The 27,053-nt window shown below is 32.1% G+C and overlaps 1 protein-coding gene and 1 long non-coding RNA gene across 2 annotated transcripts; one reads left to right on the forward strand and one right to left on the reverse strand.

Moving 5' to 3' along the window:
• Positions 1-21,699: 21,699 nt before the first annotated feature.
• On the reverse strand, positions 21,700-23,477 carry LOC18604801 (UDP-glycosyltransferase 83A1-like). Its single transcript, XM_007037462.3, has 2 exons — positions 22,991-23,477; positions 21,700-22,753 (listed from the first exon to the last, which is right to left on the reverse strand). The coding sequence occupies exons 1-2, from the start codon at positions 23,475-23,477 to the stop codon at positions 21,879-21,881; spliced, it is 1,362 nt and encodes a 453-aa protein (XP_007037524.2). The 3' UTR covers positions 21,700-21,878.
• LOC148763729 (uncharacterized) lies at positions 23,184-23,630 on the forward strand. Its single transcript, XR_016025030.1, has 2 exons — positions 23,184-23,323; positions 23,403-23,630. It is a non-coding gene; the product is annotated as an uncharacterized LOC148763729 (long non-coding RNA).
• The last annotated feature ends 3,423 nt before the right edge of the window (positions 23,631-27,053 follow it).

The raw sequence follows: 27,053 nt of genomic DNA on the forward strand, positions 1-27,053 counted from the left end.
TTTGCTTTAAAGGAATTGAACCAGAATAAAAGAGGATGTATTTTCCATATTTTTACGAAACCTTTCATTTAGGAAGGTTTGTTCATCCAAGCCTATCAAAAGGGAGGGATTCTGACTATGAAGCTTTGGTATGTGCCATAGATGAGGAACAGTTGGAAAAAACACTAATAGTATACTTAAGGCTCCTTAGTTTAAAGTTGAGTAACTAGATAGTCATGGAGCTACCTATCATCCTCAAACCTATAAGTAATAAATTGAACTCCTTAAATTCCTATGAACTATTTAATGCTTATGCCTAAAAACTTATGGAAAATCTTGAATGTACAATGGGCTTTTATTCTATTATCATTTAAATAAAAATGACGAATGATGCATTTTCATAATTCTTCCTTTATACATCAATTGTCATTTCTTCATATCTCTTCAATTTATATTGTTATTCCTTTGTTTGCATATCCCTATATCTTTTCAATTTTACTATGTCTAGGTTTCCAAGTAATGAATATGATGATAGTAATGACAATGATTCTAGATTTGATTTAAAAAGAAATATATACATTGGTGAGCTTGATGACGAAGAGAATGTTGATGATTGCTCCTTGCCTCTTGACTTACTAAGGTTTTTTTTTTTTTTTTTTTATAATTGGGGGAGAGGGGATTCGAACCCTACTCTTTAGGCAGGGGGATTATGCACCAACTAATGAGACAAATACTCGGGTGCTCTTGACTTACTAAGGTTGGTCAAGCAGGAAGAATGACAAATAGAACCTCATCATGATTCTACAGAAACAGTTAATTTGGGAGATTTAGAGAATAAAAAAAGGTGAAAATTGCCTTTGAAAGCAAAATGCAAATTGGTCAAATAAAAATTAAGACGAATGAAACCCGAAATGTTGTTGAAGATTAAAGAACATGTCAAAAAACAGTTTGTTGCAAGATTCTTAAAAAAAAACAAATATCCTGAATGGGTTGCCAATATAGTCCCTATTCTTAAGAAAAATGAAAAGTTTGAATGTGTATGGATTATCGGGATTTGAATAGGGCAAGCCCAAAATACAATTTCCCTTTGACTCATATCGACGCCTTTATTGATAACACATCCATGCATTCAATGTTTTCATTTATGGATGGTTTTTCAAGATACAACCAAATCAAAATGGAGCCAAAGACATGGAAAAGACTACGTTTATAACAATTTTGGGCATAGACTAAAGTGATGCCTTTTGGCTTAAAGAATGCTAGAGCTACTTATCAAAAAGTTATGGTAACTTGTTTTCATGAAATGATGCACAAGGGAATCAAGGTGTATATGGATGACATGATTGCCCAAGCTTGTAGACTAAAAGATCAGGCGTCCTATCTCAAAAAGCTAATTGAAAGATTAAGAAAATTGCAACTAAAGCTAAATCTAGTTAAGTGCACTTTTGGTGTTACTTCAGGAAAATTGTTAGGGTTCATTGTTAGTAAGAGAGGGTTTGAAGTGGACCTAGATAAGATATAAACAATTCAAGATTTGCTACCCTCTAGAACACAAAAGGAAGTAAGGGGTTTCTTAGGATGTTTGAATTATATTGCTTGTTTCATATCTCAATTTATTTCTAAATGCGATCTTATCCTAAAACTTCTTTGAAAACATGATATAGGCAAATGGAATGAAGAGTGCCAAATTGCATTTGAGAAGATTTAAGAATATCTCTCAAGTCTTCTAATATTGGTACCTCAAATTCTAGGAAAACCACTCATCGTATATGATGGTATTCGAGAAATCCATGGGTTGTGTATTATGACAACATGATGAAATAGGGAAAAAGGAACATGCCATTTACTATTTGAGCAAGAAATTCACAGATTATGAATCCAAGTATTCATTAATAGAAAAAAAAATGTGTTGTGCACTAGCTTGGATAGCTTATAGACTTAAGCAATATATGTTGTATCATACCACTTGGGTTGTGGCAAAACTAGATCCAATTAAGTATTTTTTCAAGAAACCTTCATTGGCAGGAAGGATAACAAGATGGCAAGTCTTACTTTCTAAATACTGCATTGTATACATATTTCAAAAAGCAATTAAAGGAAGTGTGATTGTTGAATTTCTTGCTGATTAAGCTATTGATGATTATGAAGCCATGAAATTCGAGTTTCCTAATGAAGATTTAATGGCTATATTCCAAATTGACAAAGAAGAATAGACAGAAAATAAAGTTTGGAAAATTTTCTTCGATAGAGCTTCAAATTCCTTAGGGCATGGCATTAGAGCCATTTTGCTTTCACTAGAGGGCGATTATTACCCTACCACTACAAGTTTAGGTTTCCACTACACTAATAATGTCACGGAATACGAGGCATGTGTTATGGGCTTTCGAGTAGCAAATGAAAGAAAAATTAACAAACTCAAAGTGTTTGAGGAGTTTGCTTTTGTGAGACCCTATCAAGCTCGATTAAAAGACGGTATTATACCGAGTGGTACAACTAAGTTAAATCGAGCCTTGAACTAGTTCAAATAGAAATTCTAAGAGGAATTTGAAAATTCTAAAACCCATATAATGGCTTAGAATAGTGATTTGGAGTTCAAGGTCCAGTTTGGAGTCCATCAGGAAAATTGACCGATTAGGGATAAAACGGTCATTTTATAATTTGATGATAAAATGGAGATTTTTAGCTAAGATTTGATCACATTTGACCAAGAATAATTATATGAAATATAATTATGATTGGAGTATAAAAAGATGTTTAGCAGTGAAAAATTGTGATTCTTGGTATTTTTGGAGCATAAGGGCAAAATGATAATTTTACCACTAGAGGCCTAAACGGGAATTTTTATAAAATGATTTTTGCCCCATTTGGTTAATATTGATCAATATTAGTGTTATTTGAGGTTGAAAAGTAGAAATAATGTGATTCCGGTACATTTCAGAGTATAGGGGCAAAATCGTAATTTTTTCGTCTCGAGGGCAAATTGGTAAATTTTTCACCCCAACACTTGTCAAGACCAAGGGATTTTAATTGTGGTAGGATTGGATAAATACCAGAATATTTGTGGTGGAAAATTAAGAAGAAAAAGTCAAAAAGTTAAAAAATTGTGCCAATAAGCATGTGACACGTGACATGCTTGATTATTTTATTATTTTCTATAGAAATCAGCCCATTAAATCCCCAATTCTCTCACCATATTCGGCCTAGGCAACCAACAACAAGAACAAAGGAAGAACAAAGGGAAAAACAAGAAAACCTAGGTGAAAATTCAAAGAAAAAGTGAAGAAATCAAGGAAACAAGCTAGGTAAGTTAGAATTTCTTTAATTCTCCTTGATACCTAGCTTACCCATGCTTTTTTTCTTGATTTTCATGGTTGAATATTGAGTTATCATGATGAATTCAATTCTGAAAAATGGGTATGGAAGAGGAATTATTGTTGGAATAATTTGATTTTAGACTATGTTAGTGTTTAGAGATAGTTAAGCATGGTTATGAACAAAAACACAAAAGAAATATTCAATTTCTCTAGGGTTCCTTGTTGGTCGAACCATGAGGGCTGAATATCAATGGGGGATTATTTTTATTTCAAGGAAAATGGCTTGGAAAATGATGAATTAAGGTGAAACGGTTATGTAGAAAAAAATTTCGGTGCTAGTGCACCAAATGACCGAATTTTTCTATAAGGAACTGTGAGGGTTCTAATGCTGAATTTGGCTTTATTTAAATTGTATGTGGTAAATTAAGGTATTAGAGGAGAAATGGATTAATTTGGAGGTGATTTGGACATAATCGCCAATTAATCGGGTGATCAGTCGAATTTAATCGATACCGCGATTAAGCGGTAATCGGACGTAATTTGCATTTACATATCAAGCATTAGTATTTTAAATTAGTTTATATCGATTTAGGGACAATATAGTAAATTCCTCGACTTTGTTATTTGTCAAGGTAGTGAGACGTCTGAAAAAGGCAAAGGAATTGCGCTTGAGGACTATTAGTCTGAGTGCACCCGAAATCTGGATTTTCGACACCTGTGAGTGGACTGCCTTCAAAACTTGTTTTGGAAAATATAATGTAATTGCCAGCCATTTGAATGAATTATCAAGTTTTTCATGAAAACAAGTGCCTTGGGAATAAGCTTTTGAAAAATGGTTTTATGTTGTAATATGTGATTGCTATGCATTCATGCACTATTGTATTATGATGATATATATATATATATGTGTGTGTGTGTGTGTTGTGCATGATGAATGATATTGTATATAATGATGGTAACCGTGTGTGTGCACGATGTGGAGAATGCACATGCCGGTGATGATGGTGGCGTGAGAGATAGATGATGATAGTGCTCGTGTGCACGATGTGGGGGGATGTATACGATAGCACTGATTGTGCACGATGTGGGGGGATGCACGTGATGGTGCCGGCTATGTGCACGATGTGGGGGGATGTACATGAGCCGGGAGTGATTATGATGATATTGATGTTTGTCTATGTAATTATGCATATCTAGATTTATGAAATGAAAGCTCATGAATGTGATATATGGTTGACATATATGTGAAATTTGACACAATGTACTTTGAGAATTTTCATGAGTTTTATGTTGATTTTGTTAGTTTAGTAGGATGGCTTTTTGTTGAGTGAGGGAAAATGTTTCTCTTGTTGCTCTATTTTCGCTGTAGTGAAATTCATGCTCGCTACAGCGAAAAACTTTATGTTTTGTCTCCTATATTGTCCAATTCTGCCCTATTTTTCACTTATTGCTACCATATCTGAGCATGGACTTTCAACATTTAGGACTAAATGAGTTAAGTTTAAAATGAGGGATTTTTAATAGGAATGGAACTAAATTGCATTGTTTTGAAACAAGTGCATCATGATTTTAAATTCTCCCTTGTTATTGTTGCTTGTTCCTTTCCTTGTTCACTCACTGGGTTTATACTCACCATTTTCAAATTCATGTTTTTAGATCACGAGGCAGCCGGTAACTAGGACGAGGTGTCCTTGTAGACCTGTGTCTATCTTTTGGTAGGTGTCTCGGCATTTGGTAGCTGTATATTCATCCGAGTCACTTCGTTGGAAGTCAAGTGTTATTTTGTTTTGTATAGACGAACTTAATGTAAATTATTAGAATACATGTTGTAGAAATTGTATGTAAATTTTTAAGGAGTAATGCCAGTACGAGTTGGCAATGTATATCACTATTTTGATTCAAAATTATGAAATATGACTTAGTGATATTAGATGGAATTATAAGTAAGATAAATAATAGGCTTGCTTGGGTTTAGTGAATTACGTCCATTAGACCTTTGCGCCGGTCATGGCCCGAAATTTGGGTCGTGATAGCTTTAGTCATTTATCAGTTACAAGGGGAATGAGAAACGAGAGACTCAAAGTTTGTCTTATACTAGAAACATATAGTAGGATTGATTAAAAGATTCGATAAGATACACTTTAATCACTTACTTCATGATGAAAATCAAATTGCTGATGCTTTAGCAACATTGGCGACAAGGTTCAAGGTAAGAATAGAAGCTGAAGTCTAACCCATCAAGATAAGTCTGCAAAAGTACCCTGCACATTGTTCTAGTGTAGAGGATGAGATTGTTGGAAAACCATGGTATCATGACATATTACAATATGTCAAATGCCAACAATAACCTGAAAGGCTTCTAAGAATGACAAAAGGATCATTAAAAGATTGGCGATGAGTTTTTTTTTTTCGGATGGAGAAATCTTGTACAAAAGGAGTTGAGATTAAACATTTTATGATTTGTGAACTAAAGCTAAAAGAATCATTGAAGAAGTTCATGAAGGGGATTGTGGAACACACGCAAATAGGCACATGATGGCTAGACAAATCATGAGGGTAGGCTATTATTGGTTGACAATGGAAAATAATTGCATTAATTTCGTTAGAAAGTGACAAAAATGTCGATCTATGCATATAAGATTCATACCCTTTCGTCTCTTTTACATGTCTTAGCACCTTCATGGCCCTTTTCCATGTAGGGAATTGATTTAATTAGGCTTATTACTCCTAAAGCTTCGAATGGACATCGATTTATCTTGGTAGTTATCAATTACTTTACAAAATGGGTAGAAGCAATCTTCTATGCTAATGTGACACCGATTGTTGTGTGCAAGTTCCTCAAGAAAGAGGTAATTTTTCGATATGGACTCCCGAAGAGGATTATCTCAGACAAAGCATGTAACCTTAATAACAAAATGATAAGTGAAGCTTGTGCTCAGTTCCAAATCAAGCATCACAATTCTGCACCAATCGCCCTAAATGAATGGAATAGTGCAGGTAGCCAATAAGGATATCAAGATGATTGTAGCAAAAATGACTAATGTTGTCAAGCCCTGCTCTATGATATACTTATCATGTCATTCATGTGCTCGATAGAATGTATGCATATATAAATGTATCGAAAAATCGTTAAAAGTCGGTATTGTACCTAGTGGTACAATTAAGTTGATTAAAGCCTCGAATTAGTCCAAATAGAGATTTTAAGATGCATTTGAGAGTTATTGAATCTTAGAATGTCTTAATATGGTGATTCAGAGTTCGAGGATTGATTTGGAGTTAATTCACGAATTTTCATAACGTAGGGGGTAAAATGGTCATTTTGCTTCCCGAGGGTAAAATTGGAATGTTGGATGAGAGTTTTGATCAAGTTTGACTATTTGGAGCATAATTTGAAATTGTGGAGTGAAAAATTTCAATTTCGACATTTTCCAAGTATAAGGGCAAAACGGTCATTTCATGTGTCCATGAGTACGTAATTGAAATGTTACACCACCATGACACTTGTCAAGCCCATGAATTTCACCTATTATCACTTTATACTTTGGATATTTATGGGATTACATGTGGTGGTGAGAAATTGTTTAATGGTTAAGTTTTTAATCATGGACCAATCAAGTGGTGACATGTGTCAAGCTTTAATATTTTTATGATTTTCCTTTATAAACCGACTTAAGCTTCTCCCATTTCACTCTTATGGCCGGCCAAGCAAGGGAACAAAGAGAAAAAGAGAAGAACAAACCCTAGGAAGGAAAAATTCAAGAGAGATTGTTGGATTTCAAGGAATCAAGCAAGTAAAGGTAAGATTTTTTAATTTTAGCTTGTGATCTACCTTTCCCATGCATTCTTTTTCATTCTCCATGGCTGAAATTCAAGTCTTCAAGAGGGAACCTTTGTTGGCCAAATCTAGAGAGAGAAGTTTTGGTGATGAATTTAGCTAGATTTTATAATATCCTAGTGTTTTTAGTCATTTTGTGATGTTTGGAAGGAAAAACAAGCAAGAAAATCACATGTTCTTCAACCACCCTCATTTCGCTGAATTTTCTATAGGACATGTTGATGATGGATTTAATTGTGTTTCATGTTATTTAGCTAGGAATTGATGAATTATGGTGTTGGATATCGAAACCGGTTATTGAAAAATATAGTTCTTTTAGAAAATGGCTTAATGGAAAATGAGAAAATCATAGTAAATGGACTTGGATTTGATTCCTAATGATATATATGAATTTATGAGACTGTGTAGACATTGATTAGTATGTTAGTTTGGAATCAAAATGAATTTCGAAAAATGGTGAAGTTAGTCAAAAATCAAGTTCATTGTAATGCTTTGGTGTATTAGATTATTGGGAGTGTAATGAATATAATTGGAGTTGAATCGGAAGTTTTGGTTAAATAAATGGTGTATAATTCAAATTAGGTCGAATACAAATTCATTTCGATCAGAATTGAACCCACGTAGAACACTGTCTTTAAGTGATTATTCGGAATATTCTCATTTAATGTCATGCATTCATATAGGGCCTGAAATAGTTTTATAAAAGTTTGGCACAAATATATTGAATTACGTGTCATGTATTATGTATAGGTAGTGAGCCCTTTGATAAGGGTAAAGATATTGTGCCCGAGGACCAAGAATAGGAGTACTCGAAACTCCTGCTATTGTGAGTAATCAGACTTTCATCTTAACTATCTAAAGTAGTTTATACTCGTTTTTATGTTTTAAACAAAATGAATTTAAATTACAAACTATTATGTTTTATAATTGAAGTGTTGATTAATCGAAATGAGATTTGTAACTTGTTTTGAAATTGAATACTGGTTTTGGAAATTGAGTAAGTGGAGACTGTATACTTGTGTTATATATATGTTTTGACATATGGTTTGAATTGATGGCTTATGACAATGTGATGGCAAGCATGGCTGGATTTGTGTTTGTGTGGAATATATGAACTGTTTTGCTTTGCCTTGATAGGCTGATAATATTATATTAGCCATGTCATGCTGTCGAAAATTTTATTGAATTGGTGGTTATTTGATTAGCTTACTACAGTGGGTGGGTTTTCGTGGACCAGCTTATTAGAGGGGCACGGTAAACCTGGTTATATTTTGCCTTGGTACGAGAGGCGCGGAGGGTATCTTCTAAGGTAAAGTTAGAGTTCACCTCACGTCGAACCACCACGTGAGGGTGAAACTCAGCCAACGCCAAGGAATGACTGTATTTTTAAATGTAAAAGAAAAATGAGTTTTATACTCATATGTTATTCTAACAGCCTTGGCAGACTTAGTTGGATGCCCCGATGCAAGGTGTCATCGAGTTCAAGTTTTTGGCATGAGCCAAGTTTTTATGAGAATCATAAGCCAAATTGATTTATATGAAATGAAATGAGATTTGATGTTATAAATCATATGATGATGAGATATTTTAAATTGTCTTCATTTACTCGGCTTTAGATGTTTTAGATGAAATTTGCGTACTCACTGGGTTTATAAAAACTCACCTCTTCTTTTCACCCATTTCAGGCTCAGGGCAATCTGTAGACCACTGATTATGTCGAGGGTTTGCTTTTGGGTTTGCACCCTTAGAAATCGCAGGTCTATAGTCTTGTACATATATGTTTATTTTAGGGGACCACATGTCATTGTAGAATATTTTGTATACCTGGCTACGTGTGCCACTGTATGTATGAATTTATTTTGCTTTTACGCTACAAATATTATTTACGCAGAGTTCTATAAATATTATTTTATAAGAAAATGAAATATTTTATTTAATATTTTTATTTAGTTTGATTAGCCAAAATTTTATTTTAAATGGATGATTTAGATTACTAAAATTATTTTTAGATAAGAAATGTATATTTTTTGATCGTATGCTATATTTTTACTAAGTTTCAAAATTTTCGAGTAACAATGACCAAAATACCCCTGTGTGGCAGAAATTATTTTTTTGTTTTGATTTAAAAATAGTTTATATTCCCTTAAAACATGATATTTAGTAACTATTGCTCACAGAGGAGATGTAAAATTGATGCGAGAGCCTTACGAGGTTTCGGTTGACATACCAGGTAATGAATGTCTATCGAGACATTGCGACGGATATCACGAGCTCGAAGGGAGTACCGGGTCGTGACAAAAGTGTACATGGATTGGCATGAAAAGTTGCCATTTGCCTTGCACGCTTCTCAAACATCTATACGCAGATCCATAAAAGCCACACCATTCTTTTTAGTATATGGAATGGAAGTAGTATACCTATTGAAGTTGAGATGCCTTCTTCAAGGGTTTTGAAGGAAGTTGAATTGGAAGAGGAAAAATGGGTGCATGCTCGTCATGAACAATTAAATTTAATTGAAGCAAAAAGACTCATAGCACTTTGTCATGGCTAATTATATCAACAAAGAATAGCATGAGCGCATGACAAGAAAGTTTGCCCTCAACATTTCCATGAAGGAAAATTAGTTTTGAAGAAAATTCAATTAAATCTAAAATGATCCTTGAGGAAAATGGGCACCAAATTGGCAAGGTCCATATTTGGTAAAAAAGGTTTCTTTGGGAAAGGCATTAATCTTAATAGAAATGGGTGGGGGTGATTTAACAAATCTAGTAAATGTTGATGTAGTAAAAAATACTATGCTTAAAAAAAAAAGAGAAAAGGAAAGAAAGGGTTCAAGGTGAAAACCCAAAAGGGCAGTTTGAATCCAAGAGAGACACTTAAGTTGAAAACCTAACAAGGAGATTTAAATTCAAAGAGTGATGCACTTATACCATAACAAGATAGAGGTAAAGGTTAATTAGAAATGTTTTAAAGGAATCAAGTACATCAACAAATGTTTTTGCTTCAAAGGACCTCTAGAGTCATCTTGTAAATGATTGTTCTTATATTCATTAATTGGATATTGTATCCCTCGTTAAAATCTTGAACTTTTTTATTTTCATTTTGATTTTTCCACTATGTTGAATTAAATTATTCCTTTCGTAATAATCTTAACAATTCTTTGTCCCATGAACCGGGAAATTTGCGATGTATCATATTTGTCAAGAAAGTTTCAATGATAATGAATTAAATAGACCATAATAAACATGAAAGACTCTCATATTACTTTAAATGGGATTTAAGGGTGATAAGGAGTTCAAAAATTGAATCCAAAAGGGATTTTAAAATTTCCAAATTGACAAAACGAAATAGATGTACTGAAGAAATGATTAGATCATCAAATAATGTACTGAAAGGGAGTTGACAAAAGGTTGAAGATCATAGAATTCTAAAGCCTTTGAAAAGTCATGAACGTGGATGCATGATATCATCCTAGAAGTTAAACATTTGCATGCCATGATAGCTTGCATCACATGCATTAAATGGATGACATTCGCTTAGGTATTTAATCATTTTAAAGTTGCGTAACCTTGTTTAGAAATGAGGAACTTTTCCAATAATTTAAAGTTGTGTATCCTCATTTAGAGATGAGGAGTTTTTCCAATCATTTTAAAGTTATATATCCTCATTTAGAGATGAAGAGCTTTCCCATTATTTTAAAGTTACATAGCTTCATTTAGAGATGAAAAGCTTTTCCAATTCTTTTAAAGTTGTGGAGGTTTTCTAATCATTTTAAAGTTGCAAGAGGCTCACTTAAAGATGAGGAGCTTTTCTAATCATTTTAAATTTGTAGGAGCCTCGTTTAAAGATGAGGAGCTTTTTCCAATCATTTTAAAGTTGCGTAGCCTCGTTTAAAGATGAAGAGCTTTTTCAATCATTTTAAAGTTGTGCAACCTCATTTAGAGATGAGGAACTTTCCCCATCATTTTAAAGTTGCATAGCCTTGTTTAGAGATGTGGAGTTTTTCTATTCATTTTAAAGTTGTAAGAGCCTTGTTTAAAAATGATGAGCTTTTTTCAATCATTTTAAAGTTACGTAGCTTCATTTAGAGACAAGGAGCTTTCTCAATCATTTTAAAGTTGTGTAGCCTCCTTTAGAGATGAGTTTTTCTGATCATTTTAAAGTTGTGTAGCCTCGTTTAGAAATAAGGAGTTTTTTCCAAGCATTTTAAAGTTGCATAGCCTCGTTTAGAGATGAGGAGTTTCCAATTATTCTTTATTGCCTCGCTTAGAGATGAGGAGCTTTTCAATTATTTTAAAAGTTGTGTAGCCTCATTTAAAGGTAAAGAGCATTTTCTTGGTTCGACCAATTGGTGTCTACATCTCTGCACAATTCTTGATTCTCAAGAAACGCTCAAAGAGAGGCAATTGTAGACACCACATTTTGTATAGGGTTTCTCACCAAAATAAGAAAATAATAATAAAAAATCTAAAAAAAGATAATGATAATGATAAAGGCAATTTTAAAAAAAGAAAAAAAAAGAAAAAGAGATAATGAATAAAATAAAAAAATTGAAAACAATAAGATTATGATCCTCATCCAACAAGTTTTGAAATTTGACTTTTTTAAAAAGGAAGAAAATCCTAATCTAAGATCAACACAAAAATGGATGGCTATAAATACCCCAGTTCATTAGCCTAAAGGGGGGCACAAAGAGAAACGAAAAAGAAAAAGAGAGGGAAAGCAAAGTTTATTTTAGATCTTGGAATTTGGGGATTAGATCTAGAAGAAGTGGGATGGTTTTTGGGAAAACTACTTAAGGAAAGAAGAGGTCAAGAGTATTCGAGAGGAGCAATTTGGGAGAATTCTAGCATCGGTGAGTGGTAGTCGACAACGAAGCTAAAGACAATTAGAGGTAGGGTGACAACGAATAGACATCAAATTCTGGGCATAAGGAGAGAGAAGAGTTTTTTTAGAGAGAGAAAGATTTTTAAGAAGGCAAAAATAAGAAAAAAAAAGTTTAACCTATTTATATTGGAATCAAAATGATGTTATTTTAAGAGAACCTCGCAAGTGCAAAACTACCCCGTTACGCAATTAAAGAGAAAAAGCTTCAAGCTGGATCTAGCAAATCAGACCCACACCTACTCTTCATGGCCCATGTGTGATCCAAGGCCGAGTAGTTTAAGTTCTTTAATTTTGGGTTTCTAAGCCTACTAAGGTAAGTTTCATTTTATTTTATTTTTAATTGTTTTGAAATCTCTCTTTCATTATCTTGATAATTTTATTTATTTAGGATTAGATCCCAATTAAGGAAATAAATAATGAATTTTAATTAAGGAATCATAAGTTTAGAATTAAGTCATAATTATGTCAAAATCATAAAAATAATTATAAATAAATAGTTAAAATAGGATAGAATAAGGTACAATCATAAAAAAATAAAATTTAAATTAATTAATTAAAATTTATATTTAAAAGAAATTTTTAAGGAAGATTACAAGTAATAATTTTCTGAAATTTTTTTAAAGTAAGAATAATTATAAGACCTTGCCATATATAAGTAATGGGAGGTAATCTTGTGATTTATTTTTGTAAAGAGATTTATTTATAAATAATTATTATAAATATAGAAAATATGGACAAATAAATAATAAATTTATAAATTATAAAAATAAATATTTAAAGATTCATGAAAGTATGAGATGTAAAGAATAATAGATATTTAAAATCTTGTAAATCAAAATATAATATCATAATTAAATAAATAAATAAAAATCTTCTGATGATGAAATTTCAAGAAAGCTATAAGTAATAATTTTGAGAGAACTTCTAAGTGAGAAAATCTTCAAAAATTTGTCAGAAGTATTGAAAAATTTTATAAAGTTTTCAACACAAGGATTTGCATGATAATAACAATAACAAAAATAATAAAAGTAAAATAAAAGAATTTATAAATAAAAAACTTAAATCAATAAAAGTGTCCTATGATGAAATTTTGAGAAGGTTATAAGTAATAACTTTGAGAAATTTTTAGGTGAAAAGTTTTTCTCGAATTCTACAATAAGTATTGGAGTATTCAAAGGACATTTCAATATCAAAGGACTTTTATTTGTTTTAAAATAATAAAATAAAACAATTAAGGAAAACAAGATTGGATATCAAATTTAAAGATTATTTATTAAGGCTAAAAGGATAACACATAATTAAATAGGTACTACTTAGCGGACGTTATGAGAGTGCTAATACATTCCTCACACGTAACTGTACTTTCAAACTTAGCTTGTTTCGTAAATCGGAGCTTATTCTTTTAAAAGAACTTAACTTAAGCTTAGGATCTTATTAAAAGGTATAGATTTACTTAGATGGTCAATCACACTTAAACAAAAAAAATTGGTGGTGACTCTTCTTTCATGTTGAATGGTTGAGTTATGAACTCACACATTATGATAGGTTTTATAAGTATATATCTAGCATTAGTTTTAATCCTTAATTTGATTGTGTTAGAGGATACTTTTTTTTTTTAAGATTTGTTTGATATTCCACAATTAAGACTAACATACTATAAAGTCGTAAAATTTTAGTTATAAAAATAAATTTTAAAATTTATTAACAAGTTCTAAGTAAGCTCAATCTCATTTCTTTTCCTTGAGTTTAAGCTCTATTCAAATTTTAGTTTGACAAAATATTAAATTAACAAAGATAATTGTTTATTTTATTTGAGAAAAAAAAGATTCGAACTTAAATTCATCCATATATTACCATTTATTTAAAAATTCTTTTTTTATTAATCGAGAAAAGATTTATTAAGTATTAAAGTATTGGTACGATGCTGGTCTATTAGAACAGATAGGAGATAAAAGAAAGACAATGAAACGAAACGTATCACCCTGTAACTGATGACACCCAACCCGGCCAGATTGCCCAAAATATAAATATTCGTCAATGAGAACACGGCAAACTATCTTGCTTCGATTAACACCAATGTTCCCTATTAGAGCTTATAACAGAAACAAAAGAAAATCTCCTAACATAAAGTCCTCGTCATGGCATGAATCAGAGTCCACTATAGACATTAATCCCAAATGCAACAGGGGATCAACAAATAAAAACAGGAAAAGATTTTAGTATACAGCAATAACACATCAATAGGACATATTACAAGAGAGCATAACAGAATCAACCGGAAGGATGCAGAAGTGCTTCTCGTGGAAAAATAAAGCAAAGCATCCTATTCACACCCAAGCAAAGAACATTTTCAATTTGTCAACTCCGAATTTAGCAAGAGAATCAGCTGCGGAGTTTGCCTCGTGAAAGGTGTGAAAAAAAAGTTATGTTCCCCAACAATTTCATAAGGCAATCATGATTTTCATTAAAAATGACTCACATATTGTCTTCCTGAATCCACGACAATGAAACCTTAGACTCCGACTCCATGATAAGCCTTTTATCCTTGGCCCAAGGTGAGGAAGGAAATAGTTTGATGACCACTAATTCAGTGAAGTTAGAATCCTCGACACCCAACGGCCCAAAGAACAATCTACTGATTTTCCCATCACAGAATTTGCACTAAACTTTATTGTGCCCCTCCTTTTCTTTGATGCTTACTTACAGGGAGAGCAATGAGTTCTACACAGGGAAGCGAAGAGATTACAGCTGTTCATTTGATTAATAATTCTTGATTTAATTATTCATAGAGTTTAGGTACTTTGTAATACTTGCAGACAAAAAGAGCTGGATTCCTGGCTTCCTTTGATTTTTCTGTTTTAATATGTTCTTTTCTTATTAATTTTTCATCAAGAACAAATTATTAATTTTTCATCGAGAATGAATTATATATTGTTAAATATAATTTGAAAGAACAATTATAAGAAAAAGTGTTCAGAGTGAGTAAGAAGACCTTATTCAAGTGTATATTTATAAATTATATGAGAGGCTTATTTATAGACTAATAACCCCTTATCTAAATAAATTTACAAAATAAAGATAATACTAACACATTAAATTGATGGATTAAATCCTAATCTTAATCTACTTTAATCTACATCTAAATTTAGGTATATATAACAAAATGGATATTCACATATATATTCATAACGTTCCCTTTTAAATATCCATTCTATTAAGATTATGCCTCGTTAAAATTTTACTAGGAAAAAATCTCATGGAAAAAATCCGAGTAAAGGAAAAAAAGTGCATAATCCTCTTCAAGAATACATAACCCCTTGATGACTACATTATTTAAGACTTTTAAAGCAGCGTATTCCAATCTTTTGTACCAACGTTTCAAATCTTGCAGCATGAAGGGTTTTGGTGAATAAATTTGATATATTATCACTTGAACAAATTTGTTGAATATTAATATCACTTTTTTCTTGGAAATCATGAGTGAAGAATTTTGACGAAATATGTTTTGTTCTATTGCCTTTAATGTATCTTTCCTTTAATTGTGCTATGCAAGTAGTATTATCCACGTATAATATTGCTAAAAATTCCTTCTTGGTTGACAAGTCTCAAGTTTCTCAAATATGTTGAGTTACAGATCTTAATCAAATGCATTCATAACTCACCTCATGAATTGTTAAAATTTTTGCATAGTTAAAAGAAGTACCAAATATAGTTTGTTTTGCAAAATAATGTAAAATAGTTGTACCTCCATATTTGAATTGGTAACCTGTCTGGGATCGAGTCTTGTGTAGATCAAATAAATATTCTGTATCTACATAACCAATTAAATTTGATTTTGATACATTTGAATAATATAAGCCCACGTCCATTGTTCCTCGGATATATCGAAATATATGTTTAATTCCATTCCAATGTCTTTCAGTTGGAAAAGAACAATATCTTGCTAATAAATTTACAGCAAATGATATATCAAGTTGTGTATTACTAGAAAGATAGATTAGTGCTCCAATTGCTCTAAGATATGATACTTCATAACCAAAAAGTTCTTCATCATCCTCATGAGATGGAAAAGGGTCTTTTTTCACATTTGGTGACCTTACAAGCATTGGTGAATTCAATAGATGTGCTTTGTCCATATAAAATTATTTTAGCACTTTTGCTATATAATTTGATTGATAGGTAAAAATTTCAGTTGTCAAGTGTTCAATCTAAAAACTCAAAAAAATATTTGTTTTTCCAAGATCTTTCATATAAAATTCTTTGTTTAAGTAATCCACGACTGTTGATAACTTTTCAAGAATTTCAATAATGTTTAAGTTGTCAACATAAATAGTAATTATCATAAATTAATATCTAAATCTTTTTATAAAAACACATAGGCATATATGATCATTTTTATAGCCTTCTTTCAATAAATATTCACTAAGGCAATTATACTATATGCGTTCGGATTGCTAATTTAGTTCTCATAAAATTTTATTTAATTTAATCAAATAAATTTCCCAAGAATTCAAATATTGTGTTTCAGGCATTAAATCCTTTAGGGATTTTCATATAGATATTGTTATCAAGTGAGCTGCATATATAGGCTGTAGCTACATTCATTAGACGTATTTCAATTTTTTCATGTATTGCCAGACTAATTAATATATAATTGTAATTGTATCTACCATAAAAGAGTATGCCTTTTTATAATCAATATCAGGTATTTGGGTAAAATCTTGTGTGGCAAGTCATGCTTTATATCTTATAATCTCATTTTTCTCATTTCGTTTTCACACAAATATCCATTTATATCCCACTAATTTTACACCAATTGATCTATGGACTATAGTTTCAAAAACTTCACGTTTTGCAAGTGAATTCAAATCTACTTTGATTGCGTTTTTTCACATTGGCCAATCATTTCTATCTCTACATATTTTAATAGATGTAGGTTTAAGATCCTTATTTTCTTTCCTAATATTGAGCTCTACGTTATATACAAAAATATTGTCGACATTTATTTAATTCAGATTTCATCTTTTCACATCATTTATCAAGATTTCTTCATTTCCAATGAATTCAAATACTTGAATTTCTTTTGAAATTTTATTAATTATGTCAGGGGTCTTTTCTAGAGTTTATGTTTTCTCTTTCTGACCATCTTGAATACTTGCTCCTTTCCCTTTTCGAGGACTTTTATTTTTGAAACCGATTGGTCTCTCACGCTTCTGGCATGCCTTAGACTCATTAGCAATAGAAGATTGTAGGACATCAATTTTGATTGGAGCATTTTTAGCTGTTATATGAGATTTAGTTACTCTTTTATGGTCAATAAATGTGTCTAGCAATTGATTTGCTATATTTTGCAAATTAATTATCTTTTGAACATTTTGTTCATATTGACTGTGCGAGGAATAAAACTAAAGGATGATAATATATTTCAATATATTTTTTTTCTAGTTGCTTATTTTCTCCCCCTAATGTTGAAAAAATTGTTTCATAAAAATGATAATCAACAAACCTTGTCGTGAATAAATCCGGTGTTAATAGTTCTAGATATTTAATTATAGATAAAGATTTGTATCTAACATCTATTTCTAACCTCCCTTAAGGACTCATCCTTTTGCGTTGTAGTGAAGCAATTGAAACATATACCGTACATCTAAAAATTCTGGATGAAAAATATTTGGTTTCTAACCAGAAACCAATTGTGTAAAAGAGAATTTACAGTAACTCGTTAGCATGATGTATACAAGTGATGCTACATCAAAAATGGCATGCCTCCAAACAAAAATTGAGAGTTTAGATTTCATAAACAATGGCCTTACAATTAGTAAAAATTATTTAATAAACGATTTTATTAGACCATCTTGTGTATGAACATAAGCAATAAGCTGTACAATTGTTATTCTAACTAATATGTGATATTCGTTAAAGGCTTGAGATATAAATGAACTAACATTGTAAAGACGAATATTCTTGATTGCATAATCAGAAAAATGTTCTTGTAAACGAATGATTGCAAATGTCAAATTACAATATAATAATAAGCACACACGTGACCATTTAGTCAATGTATTGATTAAAATTGTAAAATATCTAAATATTCCACATGGTGAATGTATGAATCTACATATATCACTCTGAATATGTTTAAAAAATGTAGAGATTTAGTCACAACTTTAGCTAGTGACGACTTTATAATTAATTTGCTTTCAGAGCAAGCAACATATGAGAATTCACTAGATTGAAAAATTTTTTAGTTTTTCAATAGATGACTACATGTATTTTCAATAAGTTTTCGCATCATTATTGATCCGAGATTACCTAACCAGTCATGTCAAATATTAAAATCATTAGTAGACTTCTGATTATTATAGCATGAGTTACAATCATTCTAAATTTTGTGTAATACATTCCGAAGGATAAAGCAAGTAGTTTTCCAATACATACTTTTTACCCAAAATAATAGATATAATATAAATGTAATCAGTGTCTATTTTTCGTTGTCCCAATATAATATCCATTTAGACAAATATATTTAAAACTTAATAAATTTTTTTGAGACATAGTAGAAAATAATGCATCTTCTATTATGAACTTTGTTCCTCTGAGTAGTAAAATATTAACTCTTCCAAAGCCTTCAATTAATCTTTTACTACTAGATATTGTATTGTCATTGGTTTCTTTTATTGTCAAATGGGAAAAATATTTCTTATCTTTAAATATTGTATGCATTATAGTAATGTCTGCTAGATATATATTTACATTGTTGATCTTGGATCCAATAAGATAAATATCAATATTTTTCTTCAATAAGATAAGATAAATAATAAGAAACTTACAAGTTGACATAAGAGAACCTTAAATATATAATTTACTAATTAAAACACATAATAAAAATATATCATTTAAATATAATGAGAATATATAAAAATGTCTTCATGATAAAGTTATACTAAAACATACCAACAAACTATTAAGAAATTTCATTCTTGGATATTTTCATTTCTAGTCAAATGATCACTTTCTCTTTCAAGATGGACAAGAAAATTTGAAAAATCAACTTAGTCATGGTTTCTTTTTTTTTTATAATTGGGGGAAGGGGGATTCGAACCTTACTCTTTAGGCAGGGGGATAATGCATCAACCAATGAGCCAAATGCTCGGGTGCATTAACTTAGTCATGGTTAAAATCATTTTGAACAAAATTTATTTCAATATTTTTTTCTTTTAACATTTAGTGATGCTTGATAAAGTTTGTTTCAACGTACAACAAGTACATGACCAATGGCCTTTTATGCCACATTAATGACAAGATATTTTCTATATTCCTTTTATTCCATCCACTTTTGTCTTTTTTTATTGTATCTCTTCACTATTCATCAACTTTTAAAAAGTATTCGTTCACTTCTGGTGAGTCAAAAAGTACCGATCTATTTTTGATGGGTAAAAATTATCAATCAACTTCTGGTGGGTTAATATTATCCATTCACTTATAGTGGATAAATGTATTATTAGAATTAAAATAGTGATTAGAGTAACTACTACGATTGTAATTATTATAGCAACCTCTTCCATAATCATGATCATAATTATTAAATGATTTGTATTTGCTTTAGGAAATGGATAGAGTCCACGATTTTTCATTAGTAGCTATATAATAGCAAATTCACTTTCCAATTGAGTGACAAAATATAATATATACTACATGATAACAAATCCACATTTAAGTTAATTTTTGAGGATGAAAACACTGAAGACATATCAAGTCATTTACCTGATTTGGTAAAATCAAAAATAAAAAACCAACTATTGAAATTCCTTTGAAATCTGAAGATGATAAAAACTAAATAGCACTAAGACTTGAGAGATTAGAGAATCGTATTGATAATGTATTATAAAATATAATTTAAAAGAATAATTATGAGAGAAAATAGAGGGAGTAAGAAATCTTATTTAAATGTGTATTTACAAATGAAATGAGGGTCTACTTATAGACTAATAACCCTTATTTAGATAAAATTTACCAAAATAGAGCTAATAGTAAAAGATTAGATAGATGGATTAAATTCTAGTCTTAATCTAATATAATCTACATCCAAATCTAAATATACATAACAAAATGGATATTCACATATATATATATATATATTCATAACATTATTATATTTTTTTAATAATAAATTCCATGTTGAGTTTTTCATTTCTTTCAGACGAAATCTATATTGTTGGCTTTGTGACTGTCCCTACCTCCAGGTTTTCATAGAATTTTGTTTTATTAGGTACGTTATTATTAAAAAAAAAAATTCTGAAAGGTTATTTTTAACCATCCTGGTTTCAGTTTAGTAACTTTATCCATCTTGTAAGCAAAGATATCAAATTCATATAAATATAATACTAAAAAATTTCACATATTTTAGTGAACAAAATTCCGTAAAGAAACAATTAACAGAGCGTGAAAAGGGTAAAGCCATCAATTAACACCAAGAACAACCTAACTTGCACGAAATCAAGAGAATGGGTTTATAAGTTTAATCTATTTAGTATGTTATTTGGACTCACGGTGCGTGCCGGCATACGTGGGGGACACAGATTCTTCATGAGAAATGAAAAGTAGGGACAACATAAATCTTAATAGCTGAATTAAATCACAAGGGTTTAGGGTAATCTTAATCTTAATCTTAATAGCTACTTCTGCTGTCACTCCAACAATCGATAACTTGCACAAATAATTAGAACTTGATTCTGAAATATGGAATTCCAGCAATATGGCCTTGTCTTGGGAACCAGGGAATCATATGCTCCATGCTTTATTGGGTCAACTGAATTAGTGGCTCACTGCTGTTTTCTTTAGTCATAGTTTCTTTTTCTTGTTTGCTTGTTTTCGTATCCTCGAATGCTGGCAGTCGTACCTAATTCAAACTAAGAAATTGTGGTAGCCCTTTAGGTTCATGCAATGTATATATTCTAAGGCTCAATATGTCTCTTCTCTTTCTAATTGAATCACGGTCCCTTTGAAATTTGCTAGTATATATTATTTTTTTATTAAAGGCCTGTAATCTAAAAGATGATGGAGAGATGTTGCCTTTATATATTAGTAATTCTTTTTTATTAAAGGGATTCCATCAAAAGATGTGGCCCTTAGTCACAGCTTACTACCCACTTGTCCGATTATGCAAGGACCACAAGGATTACATATCATCTCGAAAAAATGACGTCCATTATAGTGCTGATCATGACAATGAAAACCATATAAATTTGTTCAATGACATCGAAGGAGAGTGACGTCGGACTGCACATCCTGCTTTAAAATATTATATCGTACAATTTAATTTTTGGTTTTGCTGCCTGTGAATTAATTAAGAATTTGAATGTGGCTTTTGCTGATTTTTCCATAAAGATTACCCTTGCCGTTTGGGTTGACTTTTCAGGCTATTTCCCAAGGCCGCAATATATATCCCATTACCCTCTTAACATGCCAATGCTTGTCCTTCTACTTTAGCCTGAAACAAGCTGTTATTGATGCAGGATACGGTTAAGTTTAATGGAGGGATGAAGATGGTTTACATATCTTGTCTATTATAGTCAGTAATTTAAATCATTTAACAGGATCGGTGTTAAAGGGAGTTTCATCAGGACAATTTGTGTCGAGATTATAGCCGCTGCTAAAACTTCTATAATTGTAAGAGTGTAAGTCTAGCCATAGTAGCTGTATATTCAGCTTCCATTAACACTTCAAACTACCAATACCACGGCTTTGGCAAGCAAACATTTAATTAATTACCACATTTCCAAGTCTTGATATTACCCACAGAAATCACTTGGAGGGAATGGTAGCCCATCAGAAAAGGAGGTAACCAGTAAACATTTCCAATGCTATATCTGTTCAATAAAGCTTTTAAAGTTTTTGAAAGAAGACCCACGTTCACTGACACTCTTTCTAGCAACTTCCTTCAGGTGTAATGCATTTGCTTTTATTCCATCCGAAGAGAGCAATATCTTTATCTTTGTACTCATTTCATTCCTTGTTATGATTCCATTCTCATCTTTAGCCAATGCTAAACCAATCTTCCAAAGGTCACAAATGTAGCTCCTATTATGGAATTGATCAGCAAAGTAAGGCCAACATAGGAAGGGTATCCCTGTGCTTAGGCCCTCCAAGGTGGAATTCCATCCGCAATGGCTCAGGAAACAAGCAATAGAGCGGTGAGCTAGTACCTTTTCCTGAGGCGCCCATCCGACAATTTTTCCTCGACCGGCTACTCTATTTATGAAACCTTCTGGGAATTTAACTGTTGATCCGTCTGTCAGGTTGGATCTGACTACCCATAAAAATGGAAGGCCAGTGAGTTCAAGACCAAGTGCTAGCTCGTCTACTTGTTGCGGACTTAAGATTGTTGTGCTACCCAATGCAACATAAATGACAGAGCCTGGAGTTTGTTTATCAAGCCAGCTTAAGCAAGTAGAGTCTTCAGGCCAAAAGTTTCCAGAAAATGCTTCAAAATTATTACATGCTATAAATGGACCAATGGGTATGATTTTGGGAATCAATTTCATGGCTGATGAGTCTAGCTCATAAAATGTGTTGCAAAGAATCTGGTCGGCAAATTTGCAAGTTCGGAGGGCGGTACAAATATATGCAAATAGAAGTTTCTGCAAAACTGGGTCACAACAGCTCCATGAGAGCTCAGAGCTATTCCAGGCAGGGATATCCTCTGAGAGTGTGATTGGTTCATTTTTTATAAGAGTTCCTACAAAGAAGTTCAGCTTCTTCCATCAGAATCAAGAACAGTTTTTACTTTCAACGATTTTGTTAGGCATCAAAATCAATTACTACAAAAATTTATATGCTCATTAGATTAAGCAACTGATTGTGTCAATCAGTCTATGTCTGAATGTGTGTGTTCTACACACGAAAGATTAGAATTGTATAACTATAAAGACAGAACAATCATTTCTTTTTTCTGGCTTACATGTCACATTCTTACCATCAGTATCTATAATTCCAGCTTCAATAAGCCGTGGAACGTGCAGCGCCAGGGCCATGCTTGCTGGTGAAGAAAGAAGTACCGCGGCTCGCTTGATTCCCATTTTCTTGGCCACCTCCAGTGCCCACCCAGCCGCCATATCAGCTATAACCCAAGTGATTTGCTCGGTAACATTGGACCGGTTAATGTTCTCAATCAAGTTTCTCAAATGACCTGGCATAACTCTCAACATGCTTTCTGTCAGCTTAACAAAATCTTGTCGATCATCTTCTGGTTCCAGCCCATCAGGAATTGAAACTAGGTTTATAAGGCTCTGCTGTTCAGCTTTCGCCGGTAAGGAAGCCTTAACTTTTTCATGTATGAATTCTGTATTAACAAATGTGACTTTCACTCCGTGAGCTGCAATTTGCAGGGATAACTTCATGAGAGGAGCTACATGGCCTTGTGCTGCGTGTGGTATAACCATTACATGTGGTTGCCTGGCCATGGTCTGTGCTCACTACACAGATCTGCTTGCTTCGATCTTTTACCCTTTAGCACTTAATTTTTCAGCGACTTTTGCTTGATAGCTACCGTTTTTTACTTTCAGTTGGCACAAATCATGTTCTATATATGTTATTTGGCCTCAGCAAGAGTCTGATGCAAGTGGCCCTTACCTTTTGCTTTGTTATGTGAGTGCTGTTTAGTTAACCTAACCCGCATTTTCCTCCTTGTTTAAGATTAAACAAGTATTTATTTACATTTAGAATATTTCATGATTTTTTGTTTGAGCTTTGTATTGGACCACCCGATGACACTTTTGTTAAACATATCTATATGTAGGCAATATCCACCATCAAAAAAGTGAACTTTTTTGATGAAGATAAAGATATTACACAACTAAAAAGATATTGTGAAAACCAGCTTTTGTTGTTATAATAATCTTATACATACCAACATTTCGAAAAGTTGTGTGAAGCCTATTGCGTTTTGGCCAAGAAAACAAAAAGATATGCATGAAAAGCGATTTCCATTTTCATCAGGAAATTGAATTGGTGAAGTTTCTTTTATTCCTTGAAAAAGAATAGTGGATATATATATATATATATAAAAGAGAAAACTATGAGAAATAGTCAATTTCATAAAACCTTTTAAAAATAATTGTTAATACAAAGTTAATTATTTTTATTTAATTTTTGCCATGACTTGACAAAATGCCCTTGAAGCTATTTAAGATAAATTAAACCATTTATCACAATCTTTCCTCTTGATTTCTCTCTCCAACATCCGTATGCTATGCTCTTGATTTCTCTCTCACCATTCAAATCTCTATGATTTTATTGATTTCTCTCTTCTGTATCTGTCTGTTGTGCTCTTGATCTCTCTTTCCTACCATCTAGCTCTCTCTAATTTTACCACTATCGTCACTTTTTGTCTATTTCTCACCATATAGTCATCAATTTACAAATCAAAGAGCAAAGATGACTTCAATGTATTCTTAGATATATCGATTTACATTCACAGGACTCCAAAGTTGATAGGTTGAAGTTATATAAATGTAATATATAAATTAGAGCACTGCTCAGAGTTGTTACACGCCATGCTTGCATGTAACAACTCTAATGCACTTGGCATGTAACAAATCTATTGAATATGACATGTAACTTGATATCTATCTTTGTATTTCACTAGGATATAAATTCTTGCAGTTAAACACCTTAAACATAATGTGTAATAATTTCTTTTTTTTAACACGACATGTATCTGTTGAAAAAACAGTGTATTTTGAAAGGTTCAAACATCCCACGTTGCTAAAGTACATAAAGGTGTGAGTGTTTTAAATAAGTAAACCCACTATGGCTTGTTGCAAATAAGAAAAAGGAATGGGCTCACGTGCACACGAGATCGAGCTAGCCTTGAGAAAATTTAGATTTCCTCCCTTACGCATGAGTATACACGTGGGCTAGGCCTAAGTGAATTTTTGTACCTTGGCTTTAATTTTTTTTTGGTAATCTTTCTTACCCTTTGATTGAATCAAACTCATACTCTACATGCTAATGACTCTCCTGATTTTGCTACAACGTATACTTGACTAAGTTTACATGCTGACCAAGTTTTTTTCAACTTCCTTATTTGGTACAACGTTTACTTCATTCCTTGTCAATAAATACAGCCTTCCTACCTCACTCACAACACACTAAAGCCTCTCTCATCTTCTCTGCTTCCTTCCTTTCCTAGTTGGGTTCTTTTTTTCTGCTATTCTTGCCATCCCTTACTAGTTTGTGCAAACTATAAAGAAATGTTTGTTAAATCTTGGAGGATAACCGCTACAGTCCTTGTGCACTGAGTTTTATAATCCAAAAGGGTGAAAATTATCCTTAAGGACAGTGATACCACACCTCAGACTTCATAACATTTTTTACTTGCTTTATTTTATTTTTTTTATTTCTCAAATTTTTTTAACAATCTTTAAGGTTAATGGATTCCCACATTGATAATGCTACCATCACTGTTCCTACTATTGCCCCTATCCCTACTACAACCCCCATTGTTAATGGTTCCACCATGGGTCCCACTTCTTTGACCATTCCTCTTGTGTTTTTTGTCTCATATGCCAAACCATTTCCAAATATTTCCAAGATTAAGGTTTTGATGGCAGAAACTTCAAAAGATAGCAAGAAAGAATTTTCTCAATCTTTGATGTTCATGGGTGGCTATTGTGTTGACTGATTCCAGCCAAATGATGTCAAAATGATAGAACCATGGATGCACAAATAAGGCATGTAGGCATACAATCATTAGCACACTTTCTAATGAGCTGTTTGATGCATCTAGTTTGAACAAAAAAGCAAAGCAAATATAGGAGTCAATGATTGCTAAGTACACTATTGAAGATGTTAGGAAACAAAAGTTCGTGATTGGCAACTTCTATCGTTGGAAAATGATAGATGACAAGGACATCAAGAGTTAGATCAATGAATACCATAAGTTTGTGGATGATTTGAAGGCTGAAAAAATCAACTTGCAAAAAGAGTTCGTTGCTAGGTTGCTAATTGAGAAAATGTCAGAATCTTGGAATGGCTACAAGCAACAACTGAAACACAAGGAAAGGCAATTGTCACTTGCAGACTTGATTGTGCACATCATTATTGAAGACACAACTCAGAGGGAGATTAAGGCCTCCAAAGTTAGGGAAGTTGCAACTAAAGCCAATTTAGTACAAGGCACAACCCAGTGTCAATAGAGGTACCCTCACAAACTTGACTATAAACCCAAAGCTCCTCATCCCACCATTAAAAAGAAGGGTAGTTGTTTTATTTGTAGAAAGCTAGGGCATCATGCAACACAATACATAAATAAAGTAGAGAGAAATGATAAACTTGCTAATCCAATTGTCAACTTGGTCAAAGTAGATGAATCTGATGATGTAATTGTTACGGTCATTTCACAAGCCAATATGGCAGCTAGTGTGAAAGAATGGGTGGTAGACTTAGGTGCTAGCAAGCATATTTGTGTAAACAGAAATGCTTTTGGCTAATATACCTTGGTAATTCTCAAACTACTCAAGCTTTTGGCAAAGGGAAAGTCCTTTTCAAGCTCACATTTGGCAAGACCTTAGTTTTTAATGTTGTTCTCAATGTTCCCAATATAAAGGTAAACTTGGTGTCTATAACCTTGTTGGGCAAGGTTGAGGTGAAAGTGTCATTCGAATCTTACAAGATCATAATGATAAAAAAATAATGTATTTGTGGGTAAGGGTTATTGCAATCAGGGACTCTTTGTACTTAACATTTCCAATATTCTGAATGAAAATGCCAATTCTTTTGCTTACATGATTGACTCTATTGATTCATGGCATGGTAGATTAAGACATGTTAGCATTCCCTATATTAAGAAAATGCAATCATTAGGTTTAATTTCTAGTATTAAAAATGGATGCTTTAATAAGTGTGAAATATGTGCTGAAACAAAATCAACTAAGAAAACTTGTATTTCAGTAAATAGAGAATCTGAATTATTAAGTTTAATTCATACAAACTTAGGAGATCTAAAACAAACTATGACTAAAGGTGGTAAGCAATTC

Source organism: Theobroma cacao, chromosome 3, assembly GCF_053813885.1.
Source record: "Theobroma cacao isolate CCN51 chromosome 3, ASM5381388v1, whole genome shotgun sequence".
Classification (NCBI taxonomy): domain Eukaryota; kingdom Viridiplantae; phylum Streptophyta; class Magnoliopsida; order Malvales; family Malvaceae; genus Theobroma; species Theobroma cacao.